This window comes from Barbus barbus, assembly GCF_936440315.1.
Source record: "Barbus barbus genome assembly, chromosome: 30".
Lineage (NCBI taxonomy): Eukaryota > Metazoa > Chordata > Actinopteri > Cypriniformes > Cyprinidae > Barbus > Barbus barbus.
In genome coordinates this window covers 12567216-12594203 of record NC_136758.1, presented here as the reverse complement: position 1 = coordinate 12594203, position 26988 = coordinate 12567216, and the positions used below count along the sequence as shown (strand labels likewise).

Sequence of the window (26988 nt, the reverse complement as noted above, 5' to 3'; positions counted from 1 at the left end):
TACTCGTGCATTACATTAATGACGCACTAGAAATAGCCACCTCTTCCTATTTTATTTTTATACAGGAACTTAGTAATAATCGTTGCAAATAGCCCAAAACATTTTTTTTATTGAGTGATCTATTAAAATGTTAACAGCCTCTAATAAACGCTTTACAGTATCCAACATCTATTCTGGTGTTATTAATAATTATCTTTTCTATTTATATTTGCATCTCTTTGACGCATGCGCACCAAGTCACCTATCATATGACCGCGCATGCGCACTACAGTCACGATCTGTCTGACGGAATTTCGGAAAGAGTTTGGATCAGCGCGACCAATAAACACTTTCTAAAGACTTAAACCGATCGATTCCAGTCTTATCCGACTCCTGTCCTGGAATCAACCTCAGTAAGTAGCGAGTGAATCGTTGTGCTCCAGGTTGCGTCCAGTAACGTATTTCAAAACAAGAGGATGTTAATGCGTTTCGACTTCCCCAAAGCGGAACTGAATACGAGACCAACTCACCGACTTCTGTCTTAAATAATCAAACACTTTTTATCAGTAAGTTAGTGATAAAGAACACCGTGAAACATCATGAGTAAACAGTAAGTAAAAAAAACGGTCCGTTAGTAATGGTGTTGGGATCTTTGAGACTTGGGCAAATCACGAGGACTTTCCCACTTTCAAAGTAACGTAACTTACTAACTTTCTTTATTTAACGTTACCTTGCAAAATTGTGCTCTGTCCTTCTGGCGTTGAGTGTAAACCGTACATCTTGGAATCAGCAGCATTAAACATCATTGCTATGTGTTTATACTCTCTGAAAAGATCGGATTGTCTTGTTTAAGAAACAAATATGAATGGTTTCCAGAATGTTGGTTTGGAGGACTTGTCAGATCATCATATATAGAGGAGTCATGTTGTAGTTTAATCCCATATGAACTGCATATCTGCAGGTCCAGATAGTCTGTCTGATGCAGAATACAGTGAAAATAGTGTGAGAGACATGATGTAATGACCTTACCTTGAGGAACCGGTTTTTGTTGACAAACTGGAAATTTCTTAAAAAGGCGTTTCTCATGGATGGACTGTTCAATGAAGTCAGTAAAGTGTCTTTCAGGGTCATGTTAATCCCCTTAAAACACTCTTGAAAAGCCTGGATAAGTAAGTTAACACTAATAGAAGTGCATTTAAATTTACATTTAATAATTCACCCCAAAAATTCAAATTCTGTCATTTGGTCACTCATGTTGTGTCAAACCTGAATGACTTTCACAAAAGCAGTTGTAAGGCAGAATTTGCCTCAGTCATTATCTTTCGTTGCATCTTTTGTCTTTTTGTGCTAGACAGAAGAAATTACATCATACGGGTTTGAAACATTTTGGATGAAATATTCTCATAAATTTGTTCTTGTGAATTTGCATCTACCTTATTGGAATTTGCAACAGGAAAAGTCTGCAAAAATGAAGGAAAAGATATGAGATCTATTTCCTGTGCAGACAGGCCTGTTACACACTCATAAGCACTTTATTAGTCTTTTTACCACAGTTTTACTACAGTGCATGTGAGATTTATACTGTAAGCTGTGGCAGTTACATGCTAGTTGATAATTGACTGGAGTGTCCTGTTTATTCATTAATGTATTATGAGTATTTCTATAATGTATTTCTACTCTTCAGGGTTCTTTGCAGTGAAATGTACCCCAAAATGGTGTATATCTTATGTTGAACACGTCATCCACAAAAGCTTGATAGAAACATCACACTTCTTTTATCTCTCTCACACACCCATCTCACACCATTGTTAACAGTGTTTTAAACAGCATAGACATACGCAATTTCAGTTTTTGTTTAAGGGCGTATTATCAGCGCTGCGTAAATGTGTTGTCTGTACTGTTTGTGACCCCTTGGTGTTCTCTGAGGTGTAACGCATTTTATTGAATTTGTCATGAATTTTAAAACACATTTGACAGCTGATAACCTTTCATGCTGAATTTCTTTATTTTCATTATATATTAGGACTTTCTCACCCACAATTTTGTCATGTACTCAGCCTTGTGTCGCAAAAGTTGCATTTAAAACTTAAGTTTTGATATGGAAGACTTTCAGAGATTGGAACATTAGCGAATGAGTTGTATGGACTACCTCTGTAGTACTGAATGGAGTTTCGCATTAAAGAAGATCATTTGAGCGACATGAGGCTGAGTAATGATGACAATATTTCCTTCATATTCCAGGTGGTAAATTTCCATGGGAAAGCTTTTTCTGTGGGCACCCTTGTTTGTGTGGGTATGAATGGCTTCTAAACTTTTGACGTCTTACCTCTGACCTCCAGACCCCAGAGCGTAGAGCTTAAGGCCACAGGAGGGGCGGCAAACTTGGACACCAGCAAGATGGCAGACATGACAGTGGAGGACATCACACTGAGAGCCAACCAAGTTACAGATGAGGTATACTTGTCATCTATTACTATAGCGATATAACAAAGTAATTAGTTTTGTTTTGATTAGATGTGATTTTGCAAGTTCCTGTATATGTGCCCTCTCATTGTTTGTGACAGCAAAGTCACTGCAAAGTATTTCTCTTTTACTCACAATTGTATTACTCTATTTTTCAACCTTGATACTTCTCTTGCACTAACAGTTGTAAGATTTTCCTCATGTCTTCTTGTTGACTTTGCTATTTTCTTGCTACTAAAATTGTCAGATAATAATAACATACTCCTTCCTTGCTTTACTTATAACTTTGTTTCTTTCTCTCTTTCTCCTTGCTGCTTCTGAAGGGACTCACATGAGCCTGTGTGCTGTAATAAAGACTAATAGCATGAAGGGGACACTGTGCTCTTGCACCTCAGCATGGGTGACTGGGGGTAAACTAGAGATCCATGAAACCCCACCCACTTTTTCATTCTGACATTACATGTTTTTTACTGTAATTGTACCATTAGTGTTTAACCACCCTTAGAATATAATTTCCCAGGTCAAAAGTGGATTAATAGCCATAGTTGGAAAAGTTTATTTTTCACAGCTATGCCTTTCCATTGTGTTCCATGCATGGCTTCATAGCATTATAGCACTTTTCACATTTCGGACAATTTCTGTATTTACCTGTATATCTACCCTTTCTGGCTTTATGAGCCAAAGACGCACTGAAATGTTAAGTGTGTATTGTTTTATTTGATGTTTGCATGCAGAACTCAAATTAATGTTCAACAGAATGTGCGCTGTGTCACATTACCGTAGTGATTTGACTACCTTTTGAATATGTGCGTTTTGTTTCTTTCAGTCACTTGAAAGTACTAGGCGGATGCTACAGATGGCAGAGGAGGTAAGATTTCCAATGAAGCCCGGAGGCTTGACAAACATGTTACTGTTATTTGATGTACAGATTCAGAATGCCTACAGCTATCTGCATTTGCTCATTTGAATTTGAGATATATATCTTGATATAAGCATTTGTATATTTTCAGAGCCGGGAGACGGGTGTCAAAACAATAACCATGCTGGATGAGCAGGGAGGTGAGTGACTGCACTATTCCATTCCTCCTCATTACTTTGTTACTCACATTAAACCATTGCTATAATCTATAAAAACTTTGTTTAGGAGATGCTGGCTCATTTTATTGCTGAAACCTTCTTCATTCTGTCTTGATTAGAGCAACTGAGGCGAGTCGATCAAGGAATGGACCAGATCAATCAGGACATGAGGCATGCCGAGAAGAACCTGACTGATCTGTCCAAATGCTGTGGCCTGTGTGTGTGCCCATGTGACAGGTTCGCTATTATAACTCCACTTCTAAGCTCCTGGATTTAAAATATTCTGCATTACGTTGTGTTATATAGCATCAAATTCAGTAGCATTTTTGTTGGGAATTCTCTTTGCATTTTATTGAAATTAAATGAATTGTCATAAGATCTTTTAGGAGTAGATGAGAGTATTAAAAACCTCTTTTCTTTTAGAGTCACGTCTATTGAGCATGATGGGAGATATAAGAAGACTTGGGGCACAGGTAATGACAACTCAAGCTCGGAGGGAAAAGAGGGCGGCGTTGTATCCAGCCAACCCACTGCCGTTCGCAACGGACAGGCTGTTTCGGGTGGGTCAGGGGGCGCATCTGGCCCCTACATCAAGAGGTAAAGGAAAAATTGTACTAAATAATACTTAAATCTTTTGATTTGAATCAATTGTTTAAAGCAAGTAAATGAAAACCGTATGTTAAGCTTTACTTCCTTGAAATAGATTATGAAATCTGACATTAAAGCTACACTTTCTTCTCATTTCTGTGGCTTTATTGATATTTCTGCTTTCCCAAAAGAGTAACAAATGATGCACGAGAAGATGAGATGGAGGAGAATCTGGACCAGGTGGGCAGCATCATCGGGAATCTCAAGAATTTGGCCTTGGATATGGGCAATGAGATTGAAAAACAGAACAAAACCATTGACCGCATCACTGATAAGGTAAATCTACACAGTCAAACAACTAGGCATCTAATGAAGTGGACCTCTGAAAATATGATTATTTATTTATTTATTTAAATGAACATTTATTGTTTTTAAACAATTTAATTAAGATATTTTTTATATAAAAAATATATATTATTTTTCCCAGGCTGATATGAATAAAGCTCGCATTGATGAAGCCAACCAGCGAGCCAACAAACTTCTGTAGAGAATGGACACTGCCAGCATCAATCTGGAGCCTGATTGTTTGATCGATCTCTCTCTCTCTCTCTCTCTCTCTCTCTCTCTCTCTCTCACACACACACACTTTCTGCTTCACATAAATGAATCGCAGCAAGTGAGTTAAGTTCTTCCAGTGCCATCTGTGCCTTTTTTGCCGTTCTGTTTGTTCTATTGTAAATGGTTGGACACATGCACACACAGATCTATTCCAGAGCCTCCTGTACAATCAAGTCTTCACCCTTAATATGAGACAAATATGCTGGACGCACCGAGTGCAGTTGTTTTTGTGGCTTTGCTCACTGCTGTTCTCTCAGTCTGTAATGGAAGGAGCCTAATCTCTCGAGATGGTGATGGGTTTTGTCCGTCCCTCTCCCTGCACTTCAGTCAACATGGCTAAATGTTTCACTGATCTGAATCTGAATCTGAATGAGGGGCCAAAGACTTACGACAGAACTTTTAATGTTCTGGTTTGCTGCCCTTATAGCCATTGATGTATGTTTGGGCTAATGATATAATGTTTGGTTTTTATGTAATATCTTTTTTTTTCTGTTTAGCTGTATCTGTGACTGATTATACTCATATTTAATTGTTAAGACATTAATGGGCCTTGTGAATACAGTTAGTCCTGTTCGATGTTTGGGGGGAATGTATGGTAGTGTCCTTTTTAATGGCATAATTTACCATGCTATGTAGGAAAAGGGCATTTCAATGAATCAATTTTACTGCTAATAAAGCCGGTATAATCATGTATTGGTTTCTTTCCCTTTTTTGTGCGTAGAAGTGACTTTACCAGTAGAGGGGGCTGTCATATTACTCAGTTATTTTATGGTGAAATGAAATATGGTTAATTTTGCAACAAGGTCTAACCTAGCAGATTTCTTTATTCAATGCAATAAATTCGCATGAAGGGCTTGAACCTTATGCGAAATCTGCATGGAGAAAACGTGGGTTTCTATTGGAATGACTGGAATTGACCACTTAATGGCAAGCTCTCACCAGTTATGAAAAAAGATGCATCCTAACAGAAGTATTTGGAACGGCAAGATTAAAAAGACAATTTTGTGTTTGAATGCCTGTTAATATCTCTACTGCCTGTATTGCAAATATTATTCCATATAAGATAAGTATGTTTATAACAACATTACTTTCAACTTTTACAAAGGCACTCTTTTAAAAGAAATCTAATGTCTGTATGGTCTTTCTTAGCCTACCAAAGCTGAGTGCTGAGGACTGTTTTCTGTTAATTCCAGCTTTCATCTTTTTCATGGATAGTTTTCTTGGACTGACTCTTCTCTGGTCTTCCTCAAGGAGGATTACATAGTAGCCTAGTTATTTGAATCATTTGAGGCCTCAAGAACTAGGACAGTGCCTTTGTTTCAACTCCCTTCGAGACTTTCTGTGTCTGCTGTTTAGGAGACTGCTGAGGAGGGTCCACGTATGCTGAGGAACTGTCCTCTAGTTATCAGCCAGCCTTGTTCCCCGAGAGTCTGACTAATGTAATACCACATCGGATGATAAAAACTAAATCTGAGGAAACATTTCAGGATTCCCTTCATCTCCCTGGTTTAGCTCCTTGTTGTGATGGCCTGAAACTTGGTTTGGCATTGAGATATTTTATCATTTATAAAATTTAGAACCAAAGTCAATATGACGTTCCCATATTTTTTGTTGGTATAAAGGCTTGTTTTCTTTCCGTGAGATACACCCAGAGTATTTAATGCTACTCGCAACAAGCATAGAACAAAATTATTAGAACACTATTATTTTCACCAGCTAAAAAATGGTTTTAAGTCAGAGATTTTTGTTTGCACAAGGAGTCTGACAACAGCCAGAGATCTGATCTCATCATCATCCAGTCTGTCTGGAATGACATGAAGAAACAACAAACTGAGACTGGTGTTCTAATAATTCTGGCCACCACTGTATATTAGAAAGAAGAAGAAAAAAAATAAATCACAAAGTTAAAAGGACAGTTCAGGGTATTTTTCCCATGTAGGTCAAAAACATTCTCTTCCAACCACCCTTTGATGCCTCACTTCCTGTTTAGAACGGTTGCCCACAAGAAGTAGCAAAGGCATGTGCAAAACCTGTCATTATCTAATGATTTTAGATATGTTCCTCTATGGTTACAACCATTGGTTTATCAATATCAGCACTGATACACATGATTTTGAAGAAAAGCTCTTGTCTGGAGTATATCAGAAGTGTATGTTGAGGTGGGATGTGGTTAAGGGGTGGGCAAGTACCTTCAACAGCCCCTTCCTGACTACGTCACTAATGAGAAGTTATGACAAAGTAAAATAAATACACTGTTTCTTCTTTATGTGTACCCCGGCCAACTCTCTCTCTGAGGGATTTTTGTGATGCAAAGAGGAAACTTTAACACGTACAACTAAATGATCACAACACTCAGAACTGGGGCATCTTGAGAGTAAGTAAACACAAACTTACAGTAGCTAAAAGAGTTAAATATTATAAAAGTATCTAAATATTCTAATATTATAATTTGTAGACAATTCTGTTGTGCTTAATAGCTTAGTAGTGTGACTTGAATCAAGTTGAACTGATAGTTACTGAAATAGGAATCACATTTTGATTAAACCACACTATGATGTGTATAAGTTTGTATAGTTATCATTTCTGATTTAGAGTCTAAGAATAGAGTTTTTTTTCTCTTTTCATTGTAATTGTCATGTATGTTGACATGAAACTTAGGGTAGGGATATTTCCATGGATTTCTGTGGCAATCTTTGTTTATATCCAAATGTATCATCTTACATTAGACTTACACTTTCCCCAGAGTAAAATCCCAGCAGAATCCCAGTTCAGCAGAATGGCAGACATGTCAGTGGAGGAGATGACAACTAAAGCCATACATGTAACAAATGAGGTAAATTTGTTATTTGATTCCTCAAGGATGTCTAAGAAGATGAGATGAATCCTTCTTGTTCTTTTATTAGTTGCTGTTTTCAAGTTCCTGTAAAATTCCCAGCTCATATGAAAGCAACATTCTTTCATTTCTGAAAATAAAAATACTTCTTTTGCCCCATCTAGTCAAATATGGTTAAATGAGAAGTGTGGAAATAGTTTTGTGCAACCATAGTTTATCAGAAGTATCAGTGTGTATTCACTCTTCATTTATCTGAAATATTTAACATACTTTTGTCCTATGTGTGTGCAAGCCGAACTTATAATAGAATTCTCATTGTATTACAGTAATATGGAAGCTTATTTCCATAATGAAAAAATATATTTTTCTCTAAATCTTTATTCTGCCACAGAATAAAAAAAAGGTAATTGTGACTTTTATTTTACAATTATTTTTTTCTCAGCAATTGCTAGCTAACATCCAGCAATTCAGACTTTTCAATTAAATTTTTGAATTGTAACAATTCTGATAACAGGATTGTGAGAAAAAAGAAGTCACAATTATTTTCACTAATCGGCTTTTTTTTATCCCATGGCAAAAGCAAGCTTCCATAAATATTTGATGTTTAACATTTGATTAACTTTCTTTGTATTTGTTTGGCAGTCACTTGAAAGCACTAGACGAATGGTACAAATCACAGAAGAGGTAAGAGGTCTTGTTTTAACCAGTTTAACTAATGACACATGAGTGCTCCTTAAAAACATTGTAATCATTTATCATGCAAAAACACTGCTTTCATTTGCTCATTGCTTTGAGTTGAACTTGAAGCATGTGTATTTTTGCAGAGTTATAACGTTGGGGTGAAAACAATGACTATGCTAGATGAGCAGGGAGGTGAGTACTTCATCTCAATACTCCTGATTTCTGATGTCTACCTCAATATCCCACAATTTGGAGGCCTGTTCACACACTATAGATCTATATGGATGTTGTTTAGGGTTCAAAGGAGAGAAACTAGTCATGAAATTGCTCTTAATCTGCAGTCACATTTGCCATTGCTTGGCGAAATTTCATGTTTGAAATATATCACTCTGGGTTCAGGTTGGTCCTACAAATTTTCTGCATTGACCAACAGAAAGCTGCTTGGTTGTAAAATGATCTCTGTGTGAGAGAGATATACTACTTTTGTCTGAGAAATTTAGCAGAAATTTTGCTAATGTGACTGCTACACCTCTATTCTCTTTTTTTCTGTATTAGAAAAACTAAAGAATGTGGAACGGGAAATGGACCAGATCGGTCAGGACATGAAACAAGCTCGAAAAAACCTGAATGAATTGTCCAACTGTTGCGGCCTGTGTTTGTGCCCATATAACAGGTTGGCTAGAGCATATATCTTCTGTATGACAATGAGTTATGTACCTGTGGGATTACAACACAGTTAAGAAGTAAGGCACTGTGGTGCAATACTGGAATATAGGCTACATCAGAGCTTTTCAACCAGAGGGCCAGGGCTTCTTGGGGATCTCAGTAAAGTTTTAAGCGGCTCTCAAGATTACAAATTATTTAAATAAGACACAATAGGCATTACATTAAAGCTAAAACAACTAAAAATCAAGATATCTTTTATTTGAATTCTTCCCCAAGGTTCACACTGGCTTGAAAAGCCTGATTATATAAAGAAGCCTAATTTTGAAAGTGTGGTTTTAGAACTGGAAAAGTAAATTAATAAATTATACTTCATGAATAAAGTAATATACTTTTTTCTAGTTATGTAAAGCTGTACAATATTTTATAGGGTAGAAACTGTGAAGTCAAACAAGGCTGTGAGAACCATTGGCTACATCTTTCGTCAGGCTTATTATTCAAAATTAGGGTTAGACTTGCTGTAAAAAATGCTGAAAAGAACAGCAAATGTTGTGTTTTGAAAGTGAAAAGTGAAAAAGTGACATGACATACAGCCAAGCATGGTGACCCATACTCGGAATTTGTGCTCTGCATTTAACCCATCCAGACTGCACACCCACACCGTGAACACACACTAAGGGCAGCCCTTTATGCTGCAGCACCCGGGGAGTAGTTGGAGGTTCGGTGCCTTGCTCAAGAGCACCTCAGTCGTAGTATTGAGGGTGGAGATAGCGCTGTACATTCACTCCCCCCACATACAATTCCTGCCGGACCGGAGACTCGAACTCGCAACCGAACTCCCAATGTAAAATGCAACTGATATCCTCACCAGGTTCTTAACTAGCTTAACCATCAATAATTCCTATGTCAATTCCAAATAGTGACACTCATTACATACTGATAGGGGGCGACTTTAATCTGGTGCAAGACACAAGTCTTGATAGGTCATCATCTAAGCAAATCAGTTTATCCAGCTCTGCCAAAGTAGTGCTTAACTGTTCATCTCATTTAGGTATTTCAGACCCCTGGAGATTTAAAAACCCAGACAGTAAAGTCTTTTCCTTTTTTTCTCCCCCACATCAAAGTTTTTCTCGAATTGATTTCTTTTTGATTGATAATAAATTGTTGCATCTGGTTACTGCTAGTAGTTATCACCCAATAGTCATTTCAGATCATGCTCCTACATCACTTGATATTAATTTCTCATTTACTACTAACTCTCCATCTCTATGGAAATTTAGCTCTCATTTATTAGCAGATCAGGAGTTTAAAAATCTTGTTGCCACTCAAATTAGTAATTACATTGAATTTAACGATACCTCTGAAGTTAACAGTGAATTTTTATGGGAAGCGCTTAAAGCTTTTATTCGAGGCCAGATTATTTCTTTCACTTCCCACCTGCGCAAGGCTGATCGGGTTAAGAGGCAGGAAATTTTAGACAAACTCTTTAAACTTGATGAAACATACGCAGTCTCTCCCTCCCCGACCTTTTACAAAAAACGACTTGTGTTACAATCAGAATATGACTGTCTCATGACACATGATGTTGAGAGACAACTACGACAAACCAAGCAACGTTTTTTCGAACATGGCGATAAGGCGGGTACACTCTTGGCCCATCAGGCTCGTGCAGCCTGTGTCTCTAGGCTAATTCCAAGAATTACTTCCCCTAGTGGTAATCTTACTACAGATCCAGCTGAAATCAACAAAGTGTTCTTAGATTTCTATATTAACCTTTATACATCGGAGTACTCTCCAGATTCAGCAAATATCCCCAACCCCTTAGACTCATTAAATTACCCTAGAATTGATGAAGACAAGGCTAAAGAACTAGGCAGCCCCATTTCCCCCCAAGAGATCCAAGAAGCTACTGGGTCAATGCAGAATGGGAAATCCCCAGGCCCTGATGGGTTTACAATTGAATTTTACAAGGCATATTCTAATTTACTAATCCCAATTTTGGTGAGGATGTATAATGATTCTTTCCAAAAAGGACAATTGCCGGCGACGTTGTATTCAGCATCCATATCCTTGCTTTTGAAAAAGGACAGGGACCCCACATCCTGTGGTAACTATCGACCGATTTCTCTGCTAAACGTAGATTGTAAGATTCTAGCCAAAATTCTCTCTCTTCGCCTCCAAGATGTCATGCCATCCATAATTTCTTTAGATCAAACTGGCTTCACATCGGGGAGGCATTCTTTTTTTAATACTAGAAGATTGCTCAACATAATTTTTTCTTCTTCATCCACTACCCCTGAAGTTATAGTTTCATTGGATGCAGAGAAAGCGTTTGATAGGGTGGAGTGGGAATACCTGTTCTTTGCTTTACGTAAATTCGGATTTGACTCTAAATTAATTTCTTGGATTAGACTTCTTTATGCTTTCCCATCTGCCTCAGTGCAAACCAATGGTGTTCGTTCGCCACCCTTTTTGCTCCAACGGGGGATGCGCCAAGGGTGTCCACTTTCGCCCTTGTTATTTAATATAGCTATTGAACCTTTGGCCATCTGGCTTCGTAGCCATGATGCATTTAAAGGCATTATCCGCCATGATCAGGTCCATAAACTTTCTCTTTATGCGGACGATTTGTTATTGTATATCTCCGACCCTTTAATTTCTCTTCCTCCAATACTGGATATTCTAGACCAGTTTGGCCGCCTCTCAGGGTACAAGTTAAATTTTCAAAAAAGCGAATTATTTTTTATAAATCAGTTGGCTAAATCTCTCCCTCTTTCTTCATTTCCATTTAAGTTAGCCTTGGATGGGTTTAAATACCTGGGCATATTTATAACCAACTCGTTTAAAGACTTGTTTTTTAAGAATTTTATACCACTTTTGGACAAATGTAAAGTAGATTTTGCTCGATGGAGCTCCCTCTCCTTATCCTTAATAGGTCGCGTGAATCTTATTAAAATGATTATCCTGCCAAAGTTCTTGTATCTTTTTCAACATGTCCCATTCTGTATCAATAAATCCTTTTTTACTAATCTAGACCAGCAATTGAATGGGTTCCTTTGGAGTAACAAGCCAGCTCGTATTAGAAAAACAGTCCTCCAGCGTTTCAAATCTGAAGGGGGTTTAGCACTTCCAAACTTTCGATATTACTTCTGGGCATGTAATATTACTAAATTACTTTATTGGGTTGACCTTAGGTGTTGTGCCTCTAGCCTGCCCTGGTTACACATAGAGATATCTTCTTCTCATTCCTTGCTTTCTAATATTTGTTCGCAGCTTCCTCTTGAAGTAAACAAAATTTCGAGCAATCCAGTAGTTATCAACACTATTAAGATTTGGCTTCAATTCAGGAAACAATTTGGTTTGCACAGAGCCTCGATTTATATGCCAATTTCAAATAATCATTTATTTCCCCCGTCCCTCTCAGACCGTGTCTTTGATATTTGGGCAAGTAAGGGTCTTTGTACTTTGAATGACTTGTATGAAAAAGAAATCTTCTCTTCCTTCTCTTCGTTATCAATTAGATTTAATCTTCCTAATAGCCATCTTTTTCGTTTTTTTCAAGTGAGGCACTTTATTCAAAAGTTATTTCCCCATTTTCCCAGTCGGCCCCCTGAGTCAGAACTTGATTCAATTCTCACCCTTGACCCTGGTCAAGGACGGCTGATAGCCGTTATTTATAGTAAAATAATGTCCTTAACCTCATCTCCAGTTGATTCTCTTAAACAAATTTGGGAACAGGATTTGGGCATTGATATACCCGAAGACCAGTGGAAGAACATTCTTGGTTTAATTCATTCTTCATCTATTTGTGCTAGACATGCTCTAATACAATGTAAAGTGCTTCACAGAGCTCACTTCACTAATGCTAAACTGGCTAAAATATTTCCTAACAGAAGTGATGCATGCAACAGATGCAAACAATCTCCAGCTGATCATATTCATATGTTCTGGTCTTGCCCGAGGCTAATGGACTACTGGTCAGACATTTTTAGAACACTTTCTCAGGCCCTTAACACCACCATTGCCCCTAATCCATTGACTGTTCTGTTCGGCCTTCTTCCAGATTTAGTTGCATCATCCACAGTGCACTGCGTCATTGCCTTTACCACTTTATTAGCTAGGCGTGCCATCCTTCTTAAATGGAAACATGCCTCTCCCCCATCACATGAGGATTGGATGCGAGAGGTATTGCAATGTATCCACCTTGAAAAAATCAGACACTCTTCCAAAGGATCATTGAGATCCTTTTACAAAATATGGAGCCCTATACTGTGTACTATCGAGAACACAACTGTAACATCAGGGCCTTCTCATTAGAAGGTACATTTACTAGACCTTAATTTATTTATTTATTTATTTACTTTTAAATTTTTTTTTTTTTTTTTTTTTTTTGTGGCCGCGGGCAAGGGTTGTGGGTGGTGGTTTTGTTGTTGTGTTTTTGTTTTATTTCTTAATTTTCCTCTTATCAGACATGTTTCATTTTGTAATTGAGGTAATACATTGTATATGTCTGCAAAATTCAATAAAAAAATTTTGAAATAAATAATTCCTATGTCTATGCTGTTATAATGGCTTCATCAGATATATTTTGTTGGTGAATAGACTAGCTGTGCTGCACCATTAGATCATCCTTAAACCAACACTAACCAGCATAAACCAGTTTAGCCATGCTGGTCTAATCTGAATTTTTCAGCAAGGACAATGAACTAAATTAGCACATTTAGCTGAAGGGTTTTACCTCAGTGATTGTATTTGATGTCAAATTTATTTGGATTTGAATGGATTCTCTTTCAGACTGAAGTCCACCGAGAGTGACTGGAGAAAAAAGCAAAGGAAAGCAAGCAGAAGGTGGTATCCAGCCAACCGACTGCCGCTCGCAATGGGCAGGCTGTTTCTGCTGGGTCAGCGGCCCCCACTGGCCCCTACATCAAGAGGTGAAGGAAAAATAGCACTGAGAGTAACAGCTCTCATAGATGAAGTTAGCTGGAGATTTGTGTTATGCATTTCCATATGGCATAAGCTGTTAATTTATATATACACACTCACTGGCCACTTTATTAGATACACCTTGCTAGTACCTGTTGGACCCCATTTTGCCTTCAGAACTGCCTTAATTCTTTGTGGCATAGATTCAACAAGGTGTTGGAAACATTCCTCAGAGATTTTGGTCCATAGCGACATGACAGCATCATGCAGTTGCTGCAGATTTGTCGGCTGCACATCCATGATGCGAATCTCCCGTTCCACCACATCCCAAAGGTGCTCTATTGGATTGAGATCTGGTGACTGTGGAGGCCATTTGAGTAAAGTGAACTCATTGTCATGTTCAAGAAACCAGTCTGAGATTATTTGAGCTTTGTGACATGGTGCATTATCCTGCTGGAAGTAGCCATCAGAAGATGGGTACACTGTAGTCATAAAGGGATGGACATGGTCAGCAACAATACTCAGGTAGGCTGTGGCATTTAAACGATGCTCAATTGGTACTAAGGGGCCCAAAGTGTGCCAAGAAAATATCCCCCACACCATTACACCTCCACCACCAGCCTGAACTGTTGAGACAAGGCAGGATGGACCCATGCTTTCATGTTCTTTACCCCAAATTCTGACCCTACCATCTGAATGTCGCAGCAGAAATCAAAACTCATCAGACCAGGCAACGTTTTTCCAATCTTCTATTGTACAATTTTGTTGAGCCTGTGCGAACTGTAGCTTCCGTTTCCTGTTCTTAGCTGACAGGAGCGGCACCCGGTGTGGTCTTCTGCTGCTGTAGCCCATCTGCTTCAGGGTTTGATGTGTTGTGCGTTCAGAGATGGTATTCTGCATTTCTCTTTTTCGGACCATTCTCTGTAAACCCTAGAGTTGGTTGTGTGTGAAAATCCCAGTAGATCAGCCGCTTTTGAAATACTCAGTCAGACCAGCCCGCCTGGCACCAGCAACCATTCCATGTTCAAAGTCACTTAAGTCCCCTTTCTTCTCCATTCTGATGCTCGGTTTGAACTTCAGCAAGTCGTCTTCACCACATCTAGATGCCTAAATGCATTGAGTTGCTGCCATGTGATTGGCTGATTAGCTATTTGTGTTACCAAGCAATTGAACAGGTGTACCTAATAAAGTGGCCGGTGAGTATATATACCCATTTGCTTACCTAACAGATATGTGGCTTTAAAGGTCTGGAAATTCAAGTGATGTATCACTATCAGATGCCAAAACATGAACATTTGTCATTTTGCTTAATCAGATGGCGTCTTCCTGTCTATGCAGGCACTTCTTGACCTAAAATAAGCTACAGTCTTGTTCTCTGTTTGATAGCATTTAGCTATTATTAGGATACGTTGTCTTTGCCCTGCCACATTAAATAATTTTGGTGGCTGAAGTATCTAGAATTTGATTCCACATGTATGTGGTAATTGTTTTTAAAGATCTTTACAGCTGATTCATACTTCTGAATATTAATATTTAGTTGAGTCACCTTAAAGGAACACTCCACTTTTTTGAAAATAGGCTCATTTTACAACTCCTCTAGAGTTAAACCGGAACTATGCTCTCATTCCGGCGTAATAATCAAGGAGCTTTGCTGCCGTACCATGGCTGCAGCAGGCGCAATGATATTACACAGTGCCTGAAAGTAGTCCCCAGCTATATCATAACTAGTTACCTAGCTGGGGACTACTTTCATGTGCTGCGTAATATTACACCTGCTGCACTCATGGTACGGCAGCAAAGTTCCTTGATTATTACGCCGGAATGAGAGTATAGTCCCTAGCCATATCGGCCTAGAAAATCGCAACTTTTCATTTTCCGTCGGTCTTAGTACACGATGTAACTACAGAAGAGTCAAGTTTTAAATAGGAAAATTATCAAAACTCTTTGGTCATTTTTGAGCGAGATGCTAATGGTCTAATCCGATTCAATGATCTATGCTAAACTAAGCTAAAAGTGCTACCGCCAGACCCAGAGATCGGCTGAATGGATTCAAAAACAGTAAAAATCACTTGTTTAACTCTTGGGGAGTTGTAAAATGAGCCCATTTCCAAAAACGTGGAGTGTTCCTTTAAGCAAAAAGTGCTTGTTACAATAATTTGTTCTCAAGTGTATTCTGTTTATAATAAAGATGTACTCTATGCTTTATTGATATTTCTGCTTTCCCGAAAGAGTAACAAATGATGCACGAGAAGATGAGATGGAGGAGAATCTGGACCAGGTGGGCAGCATCATCGGGAATCTCAAGAATTTGGCCTTGGATATGGGCAATGAGATTGAAAAACAGAACAAAAACTTTGACCGCAGCAGTAAAAAGGTAAATCTACACCATCAAACAACTAGGCATCTAATGAAGTAGACCTGTAAAAAAATATTGATTTAAATTAACATTACATTATTGTTTTTAAACAATTAAATTAAGAGAGTGTAATTCATTTATATAAAAATTATGTTTTTTTCCCCCAGGCTAAAGTGAATAAAGATTGCACTGATGAAGCCAACCAGCGAGTCAACAAACTTTAGAGAATGGACACTGCCAGCATCACTCTGGAGCCTGATTGTTTGATCACACACACACACACACACGTTTTTTGTGAATTGTAGGGACATTCCATAGGCGTAATGATTTTTATACTGTACAAACTGTATGTGCTATCGCCCTACACCAACCCTACACCTAAACTTAGCCCTCACAGGAAACTGTGCATTTTTACTTTCTTAAAAAAAAAAACTGTATGATTTAAGCGTTTTGAAAAATGGGGACATGAGGCAATGTCCTCATAAGTCACCTTCTCCTTGTAATACCTATATCATACCCATGTCATTGTATAAATTTATGTCCTCATTTGTCACAACGCGCACGCACTCACACACACACACACACACACACAAACACACACACACACACACACACACACACTTTCTGCCTTACAGCAATGAATAGCAGCTATAGTGAGTAAAGTATTGTAAATAGTTGGACGCATGCACACACAGATCCTTTCCAGAGCCTCCTGTACAATCATGTCTTCACATGTGAGACGAATATGCTGGACCAAGGCTCTCAAGTTATAGCGAAAGTTTGGAGTGAGATTAGGGGAGGGACCATACAAAGGGGAGGAGCAAGTCAAATATTTGCAGCAACCAAGTTTTTGCTAGCAATTTCACCACCACAAATAGAAATTATAACATCTGGTAAATCTGATGAAAGACAAATTAATTATAATAAAACAAAAAATACAAATACAAATATATCAAAAATAAAAATAAATTTTGCCCCAAACGCGCCAACTGAACAGTACTCAATGTACATACACATACAGTAGGATTACAGGCCTTACCCTGAGCATGTATGTCAAACCGTGTGTGTGTGTGTGTGTGTGTGTGTGTGTGTGTGTGTGTGTGTGTGAGAGAGAGAGAGAGAGAGAGAGAGACACAGAGAGTACACATTTCAGCTTATATTTATTTTTTTCTGTTGTAAATGTTTTTTGCACATTTTGATGCCCGATGACAGGGGTAGAGGACTCCCACATAAAGCACTGTCATGATGGATAATAGTGTTCCATCCAGAGTCAAACTGTTTCTAGTTTTGGTTTTGCTCAAACCCACCATAGAAAACACACTGCGTCTGAATTTGACTGAGGAAACCACATTGCTTTATATGGGAGCCCCCTACTCTTGTCATCAAGGCATCAAAATGTGCAACAAACACAACAGAAAAAAATAAAAAATAAAAATAATAAGCTGAAATGTGTACTCTCTCTCTCGCGCGCGTTCTCTCTCTCTCTCTCTCTCTCTCACACACACACACACACAGTTTGACATATATGCTCAGGGTAAGTACTGTAATCCTACTGTATGTGTACAGTATATTTTCTAGTTATTCTGTATTTTCGTTGTATGCGACTGATATCGAGTAGCAATTTGACGATTTCATGTTAAATTAGTAAATAAAAGATTGCTCTTATCCGTCATGGCTGGGGCTTTAAACGGATCGCAGTTGATCCGTGATATACGGACCAGGTCCAGACCCACCGTTCGGCGTGTGATTCGCAGATTAATTTGCCAATTTACATGTTCAAGCTATTTAAAACCACAAGAAGAAGAAACGAAACAGAACTCAATTCGTTACTTGCGCGCTGTACTCGCACACACCCGAAGCGCGCACAAGCATGGAGACGTGTTTAAGACAGCGCGGCATACCGATTTGATTCCTCTTTTATGTATCCCTGCGTTTAAGATACATGCATGGGGGGGGGGGGGGGGGGGGGGGTTGCAGTTAAGTCGCAATACTGGAAATATTTCTGTTTTAAACCATAAAGGCCAGCCAATGGGTATCACAAAAGCAACATGCAAACTTTGCGCAATAGTTATGCCGGTGAACGTCTTAACTTCAGTCATACAGAAAGTGAAAGTAAAAAACTGATGGAGCGGCAGAATCGTGTAGTTAGTACATATAGCGGGACAAGTTATCCCTTCTCAGCGTGAGAAATACAAGGCGTGAGAGCGTGTGAACTGGTTGAAATGCGTGAGACTTCAGAGCCCTGTGCTGGACGCACTGAGTGCAGTTGCTTAATTTGCTTTGCTCACTGCTGTCCGTCCCTCTCCCTGCACTGAAATGAAATTGAATCTGAATGAAGGGCCAAAGACTTACGACAGAACTTTTAATGTTCTGGTTTGCTGCCCTTATAGCCATTGATGTATGTTTGGGCTAATGATATAATGTTTGGTTTTTATGTAATTTGTTTTTTTTCTGTTTAGCTGTATCTGTGACTGATTATATTCATATTTAATTATGTTAAGACAATAATGGGCCTTGTGAATACAGTTAGTCCTGTTCGATGTTTTGGGGGAATGTATGGTAGTGTCCTTTTTAATGGCATAATTTGCCATGCTATGTAGCAAAAGGGCATTTCAATGAATCAATTTTACTGCTAATAAAGCCGGTATAATCATTTCTTGGCCTTTTCCCTTTTTTGTGTAGAAGCGACTTTACCAGTAGAGGGCGCTGTCATATTACTCAGTTATTTTATGGTGAAAAGTTGAAGATGGAAATTTTCTGAGGATTACATAGTAGCGTAATTATTTGAGGCCTCGAGAACTAGGACAGTGCCTCTGTTTCAACTCCCTTCGAGACGTTCTGTGTCTGCTGTTTAGGAGACTGCTGAGAGGGTCCACATATGCTGTGGAGCCTGGAGGAACTGTCCTCTAGTTATCAGCCTTGTTCCCTGAGAGTCTGACAAATGTAATACCACATCGGATGATAAAAACAAAATCTGAGGAAAAATTTCAGGATACAGATAAGAAACAGAGGATTCCCTTCATCTCTCTGGTTTAGTTCCCCGTTGTGATGTCTTGAATTTTTGGTTTGGCATTGAGATCTTTTTATCAGTTGCAAAAATTAGAACCATGTCTGACGAACCAATACTTTTTTTTGGTATAAAGGCTTGCTTTTTTTCAGTGAAATACAGCCAGGGTAAAAACTTGATATTTATTAGAAAGAAGACAGTTAAAAGGACAGCTCAGTGTATTTTCCCATATAGGTCAAAAACTGTCTCTCTTCCCAGCCCCGTTTGTGCCACCTCACTTCCTGTTAAGAATGGCTGCCCATAAGAAGCAAAGGCAGGTGCAATACAGTACCTGTCATTATCTAGTAATTTTAGATATGTAACTCTATGGCTTCAACCATTGGTTCATCGACATACAAGTGATTTAAAAAAATCATACAACTTCAGAATCTGAAAGCTCTGGTCTGGAGGATATATCAGAGGTGTATGTTGAGGTGGGATATGGTTAATCGGTGGGCAAGTACCTTCAACAGCCCCTTCTGACTGCGTCACTATGAGAAGTTATGTAAATATGCTGTTTCTCCTTTTGTGCACCCACAACTCTCTCTCTGAGCGATTTTTGTGATGCAAAGGGGAAACGTTAACATGTACAACTGAATCATCACAACACTCAGAACGGGAGCATCCTGAGAGTAAGTTCACAGATACACTCACAGGAGCTAAAAGAGTTAAATATTATTAAAGTAGCTCAATATTCTACTTTGTAGACAATCCTCACTTGTATACTTTTTTCTGAAATTCTGCTGTGCATAATAACTTAGTAGTGTCACTTGAATCAAGTTGAACTGGTTGTTTGTTACTGAGCTAGGAATCATTAAGTTAAGAGAAAAAGTTTGTTTTGAATAAACCATTATATGCATTACATTCTATCATTACAATTTCTGATTGGCAGGCTAATGATAGTTTTTTTTTCAATCTTTGTTTATATGCAAATGAATCATCTTACATTTGACTCATATTGTTTTCTAGAGTGTATGAAAAATCCCAGCAGAATCCCAGTTCAGCAGAATGGCAGACATGTCAGTGGAGGAGATGACAACTAAAGCCAAGCATGTAACAAATGAGGTAAATTTCTTATTTGATTCCTCAAGGATGTCTAAGAAGATGAGATGAATCCTTCTTGTTCTTTTATTAGTTGCTGTTTTCAAGTTCCTGTAAAATTCCCAGCTCATATGAAAGCAACGCTCTTTCATTTCTGTAAACTGAAAATAAAAAATACTTCTTTTGCCCCATCTAGTTATTTTCCAGGTCAAATATGGTTTAGTGAGAAGTGAGGAAATTAGAAGTGAGAAAGTTTTGTGCAACCATAGTTTATCAGAAGTATCAGTGTGCATTCACTCTTCATTCATCTGAAATATTTAACATACTTTTTATCAGCAAGTACTAGTTAACATCTAGCAAAGACTTATTTCTTTTAGAATTGCAACAATTCTGATGACAGAACTGGAAGAGATAAACTCAGAATTGCAAGAAAAAAAATTCACAGTTACCTTATTATTGATTTTCTTTATCACATGGTGTAAACAAGCTTTCATAAATATTTGACATTAACGTTTGACTGTCTTTGTATTTGTTTCAGTCACTTGAAAGCACTAGACGAATGGTAGAAATGACAAATGACGTAAGAGGACTTATTTTAACCAGTTTTAACCAATGACACATGAGTACTCCTTAAAATTTATTTATTTATTTCATACTATGTATACTTCAAATCCAATAACATGTTTTTTGACATATCACTTAAGACTTATAGAGACTTAAGAATTATAATTAAACTTTGTTTGGAGTATTTCTTTACTACACAATGCACATTTCTTAATATTATACCTAAAAGCTGTTTTAATATCACTATTAATAAGGACTGTATCATCTTTGTGTAATATTAGTCTTTAAATGCAAGATATTTAAAGTTTACCTGAAGTATACTAACAATAGTTCTTTAGCACAATCAAATATACTTGAGTATATTTTTAGTTGGACTTCAGCACTACTTCCACACAATTAAAGTGCATTAAGTACAAAATTAGTTGTTCCAATTGTAGCAGACTTTAAGTATACCAGTTTAGTATATACTAAAGTACAATTGCAGGTTATTTCTATGAAGCACATACATATGTAAATGTACTTGTATACGTAGCACAAAATACATTTTATTTCAAATATATTTGTGTATGTATGTATATGTATATAAACGTGTGTGTACTTTTATATGCTTTGAGTTGAACTCGAAGCATGTGTATTTTTGCAGAGTTATAACGTTGGGGTGAAAACAATGACTATGCTAGATGAGCAGGGAGGTAAGTACTTCATCTCAATACTCCTGATTTCTGATGTCTACCTCAATATCCCACAATTTGGAGGCCTGTTCACACACTATAGATCTATATGGATGTTGTTTAGGGTTCAAAGGAGAGAAACTAGTCATGAAATTGCTCTTAAGCTGCAGTCGCATTTGCCATTGCTTGGGGAAATTTCATGTTTGAAATACAGTCGTTTCTGCATGATTGGGAGTTTCATGTGAAGGAGAAATATTTACCAACATTGATTTCAACCTGGGTTCAGGTTGGTCATGCGAATTTGCTGCGTTGACCAACAGAAAGCTGCATGAGATATAATATACAGTGTTGGGAAGGTTAATTCGGAAATGTAATAGGTTACAGATTTATTAATGTAACTAATTAAATTTGATTACTTTTCTAAATTTCCAATGTTTTCAACTGTTAATCATTTTCAGACATGTAAACCAGGCAGAGTTAATCTTACAGTACTCAGTATTAAGATTATGAATTTTATAGCAAAGCCACCACAAAATCAGACTTCCTCTGAGATCGTTCGGAGGTTAAATACAGATTTAAAATCATAACAAGATATAGTTTCATAGCTACGATGCTGTGTTTGAAATCAAATCTTTGCATAGGCAGGAAACACTGCAATCTGCAAAAATGCCTTGGAAAACACAGTTAAGGTCCTTGCCCACTCTGAAATTTTCGTATGCGTTTTTTCATTTTTTTTTCATCGTATTTGTCATCTTTTCCTGTCAAAATGCTTGCTACACATGCGAAAATGCAGGAAAATCGAACCTGATCCGAATTTTTTATGATGGAATAAAGCTTCGGAGGCAGTGTGTAAACATGATTGACACAACGTGAGGTCGTATTTATTTTTTTACACAATTTCAAATGAGAATTTCGGATTCAGTGTGCAATGACCTTTAATCTTAAACAAAAAATAAAGCATATACATAAACCCAAATAGGAAATAAAACAGTTAGCGAATAAGCCTTGAAACATTGGTGTCTCATAGTTTACAGCAGTCAATGTAATTTGGAAAAGGAATCAATCAAATCTAAATATGTGTGAAAATATTCAAATGTAACCCCATTTGTAGTCATTAACATTTTCATAAGTAACTAATTTAATTATTTTTTTCTCAGTAACTTAAACTGATTACAATTACATTTATTTTGTAATTACATCCCAACACTCATAATACACTATACACTTTTTTTGCCTGTGAAATTTAGCGGAAATTTTGCTAATGTGACTGCCACACTTTTTCCTTCTTATTATTCTCTTTTTCTTTATATTAGACAAACTAAAGAATGTGGAACGGGAAATGGACCAGATCAAGCAGGACATGAAACAAGCTCGAAAAAACCTGAACGAATTGTCCAAATGCTGCGGCCTGTGTTTGTTCCCATGTAACAGGTTGGCTAGAGCATAGCCTATGACAATAACTTATATATCTGAAGTAGTTCTCCAAGATTAGCCTTAAAACAACACTAACCAGCATAAACCAATTTGGCCATGCTGGTCTAATCTGACCATTTCAGCAAGGAAAATAAACTAAATTGGCACGTTTAGTTCAAGGTTTTCACCTCAGTGTTTATATTTGATGTATATCTTTGGATTTGAATGGATTGTTTTATAGACTCAAATCCACCGAGAGTGACTGGAGAAAAAAGCAGGGCAAGGAACCAAAGGAAAGCAAGCAGAAGATGGTATCCAGCCAACCGACGGCCGTTCTCAATGGGCAGGCTGTTTCTGCTGGGTCAGTGGCCCCCACTGGCCCCTACATCAAGAGGTGAAGGAAAAACAGCTATTTATACCTAATAGATGTGGCCTTAAAGGTCTTAGCTTTTTAAGTCATTCAAGTCATGCTTGTTTTGTTTCTGTAAGAATAACAAATGATGATCCAGAAGATGAGATGGAAGAGAATCTAAGTCAGGTGGTCAACCACGTTGAGATTTTAAAGAACATGGCACTGGACTTGAGCAACAAGATTGAAGATCAAATCCAAATAATTGATCATGTCAATAATGAGGTACAGTTACTATTAAGTTACTTCACTGAGGTAAAGTGTATTTGTGGCTCTAGAGATTTAGATCTACAGTAGCTAGCAGTACACACCTTAGTGACAACTTCTATTTTTCACACTGATATTTTGTAAGTTTCTGTTTATTATTTATTCTGTTATTATTCATTTTTTTGTTTGTTTTTTTGGCAAGATTACAACAATTACGAGTGATGTTGCTGCTGCTGAAAAACAAGCCAGGAAACACCAATAAGAGAAATACAGAAAGGACCACCAAAAGTTAAAGTAAGCATGAAATGAAAATTTACACTGTATTTTTTATAGACGTTAGTGTGAACAATTCATTTGAGAATGCAAACCCCCATCTCCCTTTTGTTTTTTTGCTTTTTCTATAATCCATTTCACTCAGATGTACATCAACATATGGAAGAAACGATCGGCTACTAACATTACATCTTGACTTTAACACTTTTGGTGCCATAAATACCTTGTTATTGTTGTCATTATTATCTTGATGTTTGTAAATTGCGGGAGAGAGCTGTATGCTTCAGTAATTTGCTTACGCGGCTTTAGAATGACTGAGCCTTTGGAAAGCTTTTGACTGAAGTGCATGTCTAAAATTCTCTGGAAAAAAAATGAGAAGTGTCCATATGACCGGTCACATCAGCATGTAAACTATAAATAAGCTAATGCTTCAAAAAATGTCGATGAATGACTCTCTTTCATTTTAATAAACCAAACTGTCAAAATGATCATGTCAATAAATCCTAATTTCCTCATGTTGTACTTTTAATTTTACAGGCCCTGGCCTTTGTGTTCAAATGACCAGCAGAGGTTGCTGTTAGACTGTTCTGATCCAGCCACAAAAAGTGCTTCCTAAGATGGAGGCTTGAAGAAGAATGCTGCTTATTTTGAGAATTTTCTCAAAACTGATCATAAAGTACAAAAACAGAATAAAACATTTCCGATTAATTATCCTTGTTTTTCTAGCTATCTCTGTCATCCTTTGTGTTCTCAAAGGGGACACTGCAGTAAAGGAAAGCTGTTTCTTTGCCACTGCGTGTTGATTTGCTGATAAGTTTACTATATGAATATTAACATTTTTACAGTAGTAGAGCCCAGATTGTATAAATGGGTAGATTTTTCGGAAGTAATTCTGAACTGTATAATTACATGTAGCGATATTCAGACCAACATCACAACTGTGATATTTCACACAACCTTCCAATGAACAACATGTTAATATTGAGGAACTTACATCTTAAACACTATATTGCCATTTACAGACTATTTTTGTTGTCAAAAAACAGTTATAAATATAGCCAAAACAGGATTGACCAACATGTAAAGTAGTGAGTTTCAGAGCTTCTCCTCTAGGGACAAAAAAAAACAAAAAAACATTGCGAAACATTGGTAGTACTTCAGGTACCACCCTCATTTTTTCTTTTGGCCTCCACAAACAGTGATTGACTGTTGTAAAACTCAGAAAGCAATTGAATGATGTCAGGTCTATAATGAGATCAATTATTTAATCAATTGTGCAAAGCAATGTCTAAGTCTCTTTCCATTTAAAAGTTCACAACCAGAGGGCCGGGGCCCCTGGAAAACTTTCAAGGGGGCCTCAAGATGAATAATGATTTAAAATAAAATTCAAAACAATATTTAAATGAAAAAGAAATATTTATTCTATAATTATAGCATTTAATTATTTCAATATATTACAGTACTTCTAGTAAAAAAAAAAAAACCTTGTGAGCTCCTTTGTCACTGCAGCAGAAGTACCAAAGATATCTTAGGAGGCATTTGAATATCATCTTAAATAATGTAGATGCCTTGAAGTTGAAAAAGGCTGAAAATGTCTGATTTAATATATTGTACATGCTTTTCATTTTATAACGCTTGTACTATTTAAACCCCCTTAAATTTTTTAAGAATTTAAGCATTTGTATTCAAATTCACGTCGAACGTTATGCTTTCCCAATAGTAGAGCCATTGCGGTCTTCCACTGAGTTCATACTTTCACGACATAATGTCGCTTCAGTTCACATTTATACAGCACTTTTCACAATACATATAATTTCCAAGCGGCTTTACAGGAGATGCATGTTTCTACATTACAATTAAGAGTAATTTGTTATCATGACTATGTCAAAGTATGTCCATATGACAGAAATGTACAGTTCTTGGATTTCCTTTACATACAGTAGATGGTGCATAGTGGTCTTAAAGACGTTGCTCGTAAGCATCCTTTAGAAACCTAAAATAACAAATAGGACATCTGGTTTTGTCCACAAGACTGCAAGTTTACCATTTGGGACAGGGCAGATACAAAAAAATCATATAACTGAATGAATCAGTGCTTTTTTGAGTAAATCGACTTAATTAATGATTCAAGGCCTCGCTCATAAAAACAGTCACGTCTCGCCATCTATTACCGTAACTTGCAGAAAGAGTCACTAAATAATTCTCCACTACCAATGCACAGGCCGACAGTCTGTCTGAAACACACAAACACAAACCCTGTGGACTCATATCAGAATTCCACTCAAGTGAACAAACTGTTTTATAAAATATCACAAAGGATACAATTCTATATTTCTAATGTTAGCATGTATTCCTACTGTACTGGGTAAAGAAAGTTTCTGGACTTCTGAATTTCAAAATTCCTGAAAATTCCAGTCTCTGTGTGAAAACACAGCTGTGTTCTTCCTGTCCGAATGCAGAGCCAAAGTGATTTGGGAAGTTTCATGCAATGTTTCTGCTGAACTAGCAGCAGCTGTAAGAGCCGAGTGGAAAGAGTGACTGAGTCTCCTGCATGTGAGGAGTGAGTCAGACCCACCACCCCCTTCCAAGATTCCACGGTAGTCATCACTTGAGCTGAACCAAGAACAGTGCCACCATTTCATCTCCCTCCCACCCCAAGAATCCACCTTTTTCTTGTTTGCAAGACCCATTAAGAGTTTTAAAGCAACACATATACTCTACAACCCTGTTATCAAGTGACAATCACTCAGTTACCACTATGATATAAAGATGCTTCACTATGGTGAACGATAGAGAAGAGCTCCTCTACAAACCTGAAACTTGAGGCGTTTGGGTCAAGATGACAATCGTGTCTTTTCTTCTTTGAGTTCACTCACTTGTGGAAGTCACACCTCGCTGACAGGAAGCATCTGCTGGCAAGCTCACAGGTTTGCAGTTCCATGGTGAAGTACTTACAAGCATGCGTAGACCAATAAACAAATTGATTTCTCATGCAAAACATTAGACTTCTATAAAAATATTTTTATTTTCATAGCACATGATCTGAACTTATATTTTCATAGTATTATCTTGGTGCAGTAACATACACGTTCTTCACGCTCTTTAAAGTTTTGAAAGCTCTTGAAATTAGTCAACTTGCCTGAGAATGCAAACAGAACCCTTTAAAAGTGCATTGCACTT

The 26988-nt window shown here is 37.5% G+C and overlaps 4 protein-coding genes across 7 annotated transcripts in view; 3 read left to right on the top strand and 1 right to left on the bottom strand.

Annotated features, from left to right (window-relative positions):
* Nucleotides 1-26708, bottom strand: part of LOC306850815 (coiled-coil domain-containing protein 28A-like) — a 30181-nt gene extending 3473 nt beyond the window's left edge. Inside the window, exon 1 of one of the 2 annotated variants that reach the window (XM_079386717.1) lies at nucleotides 26622-26708. Coding sequence is in view for 1 of the 2 variants with exons in the window: in XM_079386713.1 (XP_079242839.1) it covers nucleotides 710-785 (76 nt within the window). In the remaining variant the exon portion in view is untranslated. Of the gene's footprint in view, nucleotides 1-709; nucleotides 984-26621 lie in introns of those variants that run through there. The other variant, XM_079386713.1, reaches the window with a different exon arrangement.
* Nucleotides 247-5416, top strand: snap23.1 (synaptosome associated protein 23.1). Of its 2 annotated transcripts, none has more exons than XM_079386712.1 (8): nucleotides 247-392; nucleotides 2319-2433; nucleotides 3269-3310; nucleotides 3453-3501; nucleotides 3639-3756; nucleotides 3943-4116; nucleotides 4299-4443; nucleotides 4595-5416. In XM_079386712.1, the coding sequence occupies exons 2-8, from the start codon at nucleotides 2377-2379 to the stop codon at nucleotides 4652-4654; spliced, it is 645 nt and encodes a 214-aa protein (XP_079242838.1). In that variant the 5' UTR covers nucleotides 247-392; nucleotides 2319-2376; the 3' UTR covers nucleotides 4655-5416. The 2 variants fall into 2 exon arrangements, with proteins under 2 accessions (XP_079242838.1, XP_079242837.1); XM_079386711.1 differs by having other exon boundaries at nucleotides 270-589.
* LOC306850050 (synaptosomal-associated protein 25-B-like) lies at nucleotides 8222-16408 on the top strand (the record flags this gene model as incomplete). The annotated part of the gene is made up of 5 exons (XM_079385457.1): nucleotides 8222-8242; nucleotides 8383-8431; nucleotides 8795-8912; nucleotides 16058-16202; nucleotides 16352-16408. 5 exons carry the CDS (start codon nucleotides 8222-8224, stop codon nucleotides 16406-16408), a joined length of 390 nt encoding a protein of 129 aa, XP_079241583.1.
* On the top strand, nucleotides 17667-25184 carry LOC306850816 (synaptosomal-associated protein 23-like). Of its 2 annotated transcripts, none has more exons than XM_079386718.1 (9): nucleotides 17667-19862; nucleotides 20200-20295; nucleotides 20810-20851; nucleotides 21479-21527; nucleotides 22820-22937; nucleotides 23161-23313; nucleotides 23409-23553; nucleotides 23738-23829; nucleotides 24346-25184. In XM_079386718.1, the coding sequence occupies exons 2-8, from the start codon at nucleotides 20239-20241 to the stop codon at nucleotides 23795-23797; spliced, it is 624 nt and encodes a 207-aa protein (XP_079242844.1). In that variant the 5' UTR covers nucleotides 17667-19862; nucleotides 20200-20238; the 3' UTR covers nucleotides 23798-23829; nucleotides 24346-25184. The 2 variants fall into 2 exon arrangements, with proteins under 2 accessions (XP_079242844.1, XP_079242845.1); XM_079386719.1 differs by having other exon boundaries at nucleotides 17671-17718.
* Nucleotides 26709-26988: the final 280 nt, after the last annotated feature.